Source organism: Oratosquilla oratoria, chromosome 2 (assembly GCF_046742065.1).
Source record: "Oratosquilla oratoria isolate Oo_2021 chromosome 2, ASM4674206v1, whole genome shotgun sequence".
Classification (NCBI taxonomy): domain Eukaryota; kingdom Metazoa; phylum Arthropoda; class Malacostraca; order Stomatopoda; family Squillidae; genus Oratosquilla; species Oratosquilla oratoria.
Genome location: NC_134778.1, coordinates 92,683,923 through 92,691,422, shown reverse-complemented (window position 1 = coordinate 92,691,422; position 7,500 = coordinate 92,683,923). Strand labels below are relative to the sequence as shown.

At 44.4% G+C, this 7,500-nt stretch overlaps 1 protein-coding gene across 1 annotated transcript in view; it reads right to left on the bottom strand.

Annotated features, from left to right (window-relative positions):
• The window catches only part of Kul (Kuzbanian-like), an 89,292-nt gene extending 84,497 nt beyond the window's left edge, over positions 1-4,795 (bottom strand). The window contains exons 1-2 of the mRNA XM_076204281.1: positions 4,734-4,795; positions 4,333-4,461 (exon numbers count right to left, since the gene is read on the bottom strand). Coding sequence (XP_076060396.1) covers positions 4,333-4,461; positions 4,734-4,795 — 191 coding nt within the window. The remainder of the gene's footprint in view (positions 1-4,332; positions 4,462-4,733) is intronic.
• Positions 4,796-7,500: the final 2,705 nt, after the last annotated feature.

Below are 7,500 nucleotides of genomic sequence, written 5' to 3'. Positions count from 1 at the left end.
GTGTGTGTGTGTGTGTGTGTGTGTGTGTGTGTGTGTGTGTTTTTGTGTGTGTGTGTGTGTGTGTGTGTGTGTGTGTGTGTGTGTGTGTGTGTGTGTGTGTGTGTGTGTGTGTGTGTGTGTGTGTGTGTGTGTGAGTGTGAGTGTGTGTGTGTGTGTGTGTGTGTGTGTGTGTGTGTGTGTGTGTGTGTGTGTGTGTGTGTGTGTGTGTGTGTGTGTGTGTGTGTGTGTGTGTGTGTGTGTGTGTGTGTGTGTGTGTGTGTGTGTGTGTGTGTGTGTGTGTGTGTGTGTGTGTGTGTGTGTGTGTGTGTGTGTGTGTGTGCGCGTGATTCACCATGGTCTTGGATCACGTGTTGGACTCGCGATCGACATCTATTTCCCTTCCGGATGAGATCTCAGAGCTCATATATGACCGATATATGGGTAATGCTGTGACCATACATGCACACACACACACAACTCCCCGCCCACGAGAGTTGGAGTAACGACTCGCAGCGCAGCGATACTAAAATTATTTAAGCCCTGGGCGGGATTCGAACCCGGACCGCCGTAGTGGCAACCGGGAACTCTAACCACTGCGTCACGAGTCGTATGCAGCGTGTGTGTGTGTGTGTGTGTGTGTGTGTGTGTGTGTGTGTGTGTGTGTGTGTGTGTGTGTGTGTGTGTGTGTGTGTGTGTGTGTGTGTGTGTGTGTGTTTTCGCTACCTCCCCAAAAATGCATCTTCTCATCTTCCCCTTCCCCACCGTCACTGCCACATGACATGCCTCCTCCTCGTCTCCTCCATATCACAGAGCCTACGTTCATTCCTCTCCCTCCTCCGCTCCCCTCCACCAGATATCTATTCCCAATTTTTACTCCTTGAATTTGTTTTCGTCCATTTTGAAATTCGTTCAAAAAGTTTCGTTGTTTGTGTTTTCACGTGTGCCTTTGTCATTCATATTCAAAAACTGGTTCGGTTTGTTTGTTGCCGGTGTCTCTTCTTCGTCTCTCTGTTCGACACTGTTGCTTTAGTTTTCGCTCAGGTATCCCTCCTCCCCCTCTCCACCATTGTTAAAAAATAATCCAATATCTTTTTCTTTAAATCTAATTTCTTTTCCGGGTTCTTCAACATTTCTCTGTTCCATTCTGGTTGGTTTCTTCTATTTATATGCCCCCAAGTTAAACAATTTGTATTCGTGCTTCACAAATCCAGTTTAATTTCCTTTCCTTATGGTGCTTCCACAACATGCATCTGTTTGCCTTGTCATAACAACTGACTTATATGTAAAAAAAAAATCGTTTTCCATGCATCGCGTTTTTTCTTTCTTTCTTTTTTTTTTTTTTTTTTTCCTCTGCCATCGACCGGCTTCTTCTGTAACAAGTTTCTTTCAGTTCCACCATTCCACTGCTTCTCTTTTGTCTGTCATACGCTCCAGTCAATCGATTAACAGTTAAAACTTGTTTCACCATTCCATTATGCCGCTGCTCTTATTCAAATGTGTTTTATTTCCTTTTCTACCACCTCGTCTCTCTGCCAACAAGATTCTCGCTGTTCCATCATGATAATGTATCTTTTCCATTGAAGAGAAACAAGTATCCCAACAAATGGTAGCTTCCATTCTATAGAGAGCCACTGTTCCATTTAATGGTGAATTCTGTTCCACCAAAACATTTCTTTTCCACCTTGTGCTTTCCCGTTCCACCCCGTTCTGGTTCTTCTGGCTCCACAGTCCGAAAGACGATTATTTCATTTGTAACTTCGAGTCTTGAGATCCGTTTGACATCTACTTTCCTTTACGTTTTTCCATATCTTTCATCTATCCCGTAACATTTCAACATACTGGTAACAGACACACAGGCAGAGACGAACACACACACACACACACAAATACACACACACGTACGCGTACGCACACACACAGAAGGAGTTTCTGGCGAATTATGACCCCTTTAATACGGGATCGCCCTTCGGTTGATTAAAACAGTATGGTGTGTGACATTACGAAATACAGAACGTATATCAACATTTTGAACTGAAAAAATAGTGTGCGTATGTGTTATAATAAAATAATAATAATAATCATCGGTTTATTGGGTATAGCAGCATTACTGCCGAAAATATACCTCCTACAAGATTATAACAATATGAAACTATGACAGTGAAAAGATGTTGTTACAAGCATTCAAAAAACTTGACAAAAACAGTAAGCTGAGTAATAGGTGTGTAGTACAACAATGTTCATTCTTGTTGTTAAGTCCACAAATGTCGGCATGGTGCTCCGCGTACGTACGTACGTACGTACGTGTGTGTGTGTGTGTGTGTGTGTGTGTGTGTGTGTGTGTGTGTGTGTGTGTGTGTGTGTGTGTGTGTGTGTGTGTGTGTGTGTGTGTGTGTGTGTGTGTGTGTGTGTGTGTGTGTGTGTGTGTGTGTGTGTGTGTGTGTGCGTGTGTGTGCGTATGCGCGGAAACTGTGGTGGTGCCGCATACTCAAGGAAAAACTGCGCATTTGTGTGTGAACGCCTACAGAGCCTTACATTGTAACTGAACCGCGGCGGTTGAAACAGCTAAAGTAAACAGGACATAAAGATCTTCCCGAAGAACCACACTACTCCACTCTATTGACTACCTTTATTCTACTCCCTCGTTGTTTTTCTTTTTCCCCTGCAGCTTTCTTTTCATCTACATCCATCTCTATTACCACCTCTTGGTCCCTGTTCCGTCTCCCGTTGTGGAATCTCCATAATTTCACTTGCCCAAGCTTTCTTTGCGTTTTGGATTTATTATTATTAGTTTTCATAATACCTCCGTTTTTCGTCTTTTATCAAACTTAATTCCGTTTCCTTCTAATCGTCTTGACACTTATCTTTCCATTTTCTTCTCCCTTCATTGTAAAATTTTCTTTCTATATTTCTTTACCATCATTCTCATGACAGGTTCCGTAAACCGCATTTCTCCTAACTTCTGTTTTCCATCACCGTAATCCCGTCTGTGTCTCATTTGTAGAGTTGTTCTGTCTTTCCCTGAAAGATCTGAATGTAAGCATTTTCACTGGAATATCCGGACAGGTTCCTACGTGATTATTCCCTCCCTCCCTCTCCCCTTCTCTCTCTCTCTCTCTCTCTCTCTCTCTCTCTCTCTCTCTCTCTCTCTCTCTCTCTCTCTCTCTCTCTCTCTCTCTCTCTCTCTCTCTCTCTCTCTCTCTCTCTCTCTCTCTCTGGTGCCTATACCTTTTAATTCAGTTAATATGTACTGCTTTAAACCTGTTTCTTAAGATAGAAGGGATGTTAGTTGGGTTTGGATGGCTGCAGAGTGAGTGGTCAATTTCCCCTAACAAGGGGGAAGTGTCCTTTGTTATACACGTACATAACATGTCTTATCATTCCTCCATTTTAAGTTCTGTTCATCCGTCTTCTTATTTGATCTTCCATCCACCGAGTGTAGACAGATCTGACTGGATCGTACCTTTTTCTTCTTTCCTTGATCTTAATAATTCTGCTTCCGATCTTCCTCCTCTTCTTCCTCTTTCTTGTAATTTTGTTCACCTGTTTCTACTTCTGTTTCTCTTCCATCTCTTTTAAATTGCAATATTATTTTTCGTATCACTCCTCTTCTTCTTCTCTTCCTCCTCCTTCGTTCCTTTCTCGTTGACCTACACTTCTTTCTTTCACCTTCCTTTTCCTTCTCCTCCTCCTCTCTTATCCCTTTTTTCTTCTGTTGCATCTCCTCCTCTTTCTAGATCTCTTCTGATGATGACCTACTCTTCTTTCTTTCCTCTCTCTAATTCTCCTTCTCACTCTCTTCTCTTTTCTTCACTTCCTTGATATCCCTTTCCTTCTCTTGTCTTCTCGCTTCTCCTCTTCCCCTTCCATCCAGCCTCCCAATGGCCTACTCGTTCTTCTTCTCAGGCTCCTGATGTTCCTTTTTATCCCTTTTCTTTTTCAACTTCTTCCTCCTCCTGTTCCTCCTCCGTCATCCTTCCGATGACTTACTCTTCTTTTTTTCTCTCTATGCTTTTCCTTCTCCTCTTTTCTCTCGCCCTACTCCTCCTCCTCCTCCTCCTCCTCCTCCTCCTCCTCCTCCTCCTCCTCCTCCTCCTCCTTCTCCTCCTCCTCCTCCTCCCCTCCTCCTCCTCCTACATCTCCTCTCCTGATGGCCCACACTTGTTCCTCTCCCCTCCTCCTCCTCTTCCTTCTCCCCCTACTCCTACTCCTCCTCCTCCGTCTCCTCTCCTGATGGCCTACTCTTGTTCCTCTCCCCTTCTCCTCCTCTTCCTTCTCCCCCTTCTTCTACTCCTCCTCCTCCTCCATCTTCTCTCCTGATGGCCTACTCTTGTTCCTCTTCCCTCCTCCCCTTACTTCGTCAGCAGTTGCATGACTAAAAATTCTTGCTTCAATTCAATATTTGCAGAAGCCATGGGATCTCCGGGTGTTTTCAGAATCCAACTTCCAAAGACCCTCTCCACCGAAGCAAAACTTTTATCAAACCTGTATCACCAAAACTCACAAACTTCTGACAAACCTGTATCAGCTAAACCCACATTTCTTTGCATCCCCCAAACACATTTGAGCCCCCCCCGGTCCCCCCCCCAAAAAAAAGGAGATAAAAACCCAAAATACCAAACTTATAGAGACCATGATTTGTCCATTCTGTCGCTATGACTTCGAGGGTTTCCACACTCTCTTCGACCCTCCTAACTCCCTCGTACCCCCCAACTCCCCCTCACTCAACCCCCCCCCCCCCAACCATCCATCACTACCGTGCTTGTCTTCGTTCAATGTAAACCACGCCAGCGTACTGAATCCACTTTCTTTTTCTCATTTTTCTTTTACTTACACACACACACACACATACATACACACACACACACACACACAAACACACACACACACACACACACACACACACACACACACACACACACACACACACACACATACACACACACACACACATACACACACACACACACACACACACACACACACACACACACACACACACACACACACACACACACACACACACACACATACACATATCCTCGAGGGCTGTCAACGCCATGTATCGCCAACTTTCTCCTCATGAAGACTTAGTCTACCTTACTTGCCCTTATTTACAAAGCAATTAAAGGCAATTTTAGAATGAAACAACGATTCCAAAATTCAACTAACATCCATGTGTATCTTGTATCTTCAACTTCCTTCCAAAGATGTTAATAGTTTTATTCTGGCTGGCGCAAAACTATCTAATCAACTGAGGGAAAATTATCGTTGCAATGTGGTTAGCATTGTCTTGGCCTCATCGATTCTATTCTAGATTATGAATGAGAATTCTGTTCAACAGGGCACGTCTATTGTAATCAAGGGTTATAATTTGTCATTCAACGCTTATGAAAGTTACAGTTGCCTCAAGTACTACATATTTTATTCATGATATGAAGTAAATGTATTAGTGGATATGGCACAAAAATATACAGTGTGTGTGTGTGTGTGTGTGTGTCTGTGTGCGTGTGTGTGTGTGTGTGTATGTGTGTGTGTGTGTGTGTGTGTGTGTGTGTGTGTGTATTCACCTCGGATCTGCTGCAGTCTCTGCCGAGACAGCCAGACACCACCCTACGGCAGTGAGCTCAGAGCTCCTTATTAGCCGATCTCTGGGTAGGTCTGAGACCACTCACACACCACACACCGGGACAGCAAGGTCACAACTCCTTGACTAACGTCCCGTACCTACTTGCTGCTAGGTGAACAGGGGCTACACGTGAAAGGAGACAAACCCAATTTATCTCCGCCCGACCGGGGAATCGAACCCCGGTTCTCTGGCTTGTGAGGCCAGTGCTTTACCAATCCGCCACCGAGCCGTGTGTGTGTGTGTGTGTGTGTGTGTGTTTGTGTGTGTGTGTGTGTGTGTTTGTGTGTGTGTGTGTGTGTGTTTGTGTGTGTGTGTGTGTGCGTGCATCTGCGTGCTTGCGTGTTGCCTTTTATATCCATTCACCAAATTAGCATGAAACCATAAACACACGCAATGATATTCTGTTCCCATTCGTTCCAATATCCGCTTTCGATTCTGTGTTGTTTACAATTTCATGGCAGCACATAATCCAATTATCCGGACTCCCATCCCTTCCTTTGATTTTAATGATATCGCGACCTGCAACATGCGATAAAGCGCTTATCCTTTTAGTCTTTTCCGCCTCCGCTATTAATATCGTAATCTCCATACCAAAGCTCAATCGCAGCGAACAAAGCCTTTTAAATATTGAGGTACTTTGTATGTTGTGATAATTTTTGTTCTTCTGAAGAGAAGATGATCCGCCGAGGTTTTCCTCAGAAGTCTAGGGACGTCTTAGGGACGTCTCTTGCACAAACGGTGTCACTATGACAAAAATTTTACAAAAACTAATAAAAAAGAACTACCTGGTTGCGGCCGGAGCCATTGCCTTTTCTCTGCATGCTTGGACGGCCAAGGAAAATGGTATTCATACATTATAAGTATCTTTTATTCCCCTTATAGTTTACATTTCCATGCTAAAATATATCACTGTGGCCGCTGACATTGTAATGTATAATTTCCTTCTCATTCACATCGGTAAACACACCTATTACACAACTGTCATAACATTTTTTAAAGATACGTTTTGCTCGGTGCGATTATTAGCTTAATACCACGGGCAATGGCAGGTGACGAGCATCCTACTGTACTTGGCATCATATTTGAGTAAACTCTTTGGTTGTAGTTCGGTTAAGATAATCAGCCTCGTACTTTTAACCTTGCTGGTTCCCGACCCAGGGTCGCCAAATGTAGCGGCGGGGCTGGGTCGTTACTCCGGAGTCACCAAATGTAGTCACCAATGTTGGCTCCTCTACTAGTCGTTCTTGTTGCCTCAGTTTCAAGGTTCCTGCGTCTGTGGTACTTCTGAGGCAACAAAGACGACTAGTAGAGGAGCCAACATTGGTGACTCTACAAGCTCGAAGCAAAACAGTCCCATTCACAAACTTAGAACTAGTGTTCTAGAAAATCGTTTCACACCCATCCTTGAGCCTTGAACGATCATCGTTGAGCGATAATCGTACCGAGTAAAGCGTGCCTTAAAGAGCAGCCTCGAACTTGGGCCTTCTCTTCCTCTTTAGTCCCTGAACGCTCGGAACTCGCTCTGCCTGTTACCTCTACATTCACAACAAGTCTCGCCTCAACTACACCAATTATCCTAACAATGGCCGGGCCCAGTACCAAAGGTCGTGGCTGTCACTGCCGGGAAAGTCCTCTATTCCCAGCAGCTGACGCTGTTGTCAAAACTGTTGTACTCGGTGCCCGTGGAACCAGAAACCGTTTTCGCATTCGATTCTTTTTTTTTTTTTTTTTTTTGGGGGGGGGGGGGGGGTACAAGTAGCCTCCCATTGAAACTAAGTGACGATGATTTCTGTTAACGTCGCGAACTCCCCGTGTCAGGAGGCTCGAACGGTACCCTTCACAGAGGACTTTCTAGCGTCAATTTAATGGACCATGCCCTTGGTCCAACTTGCTGG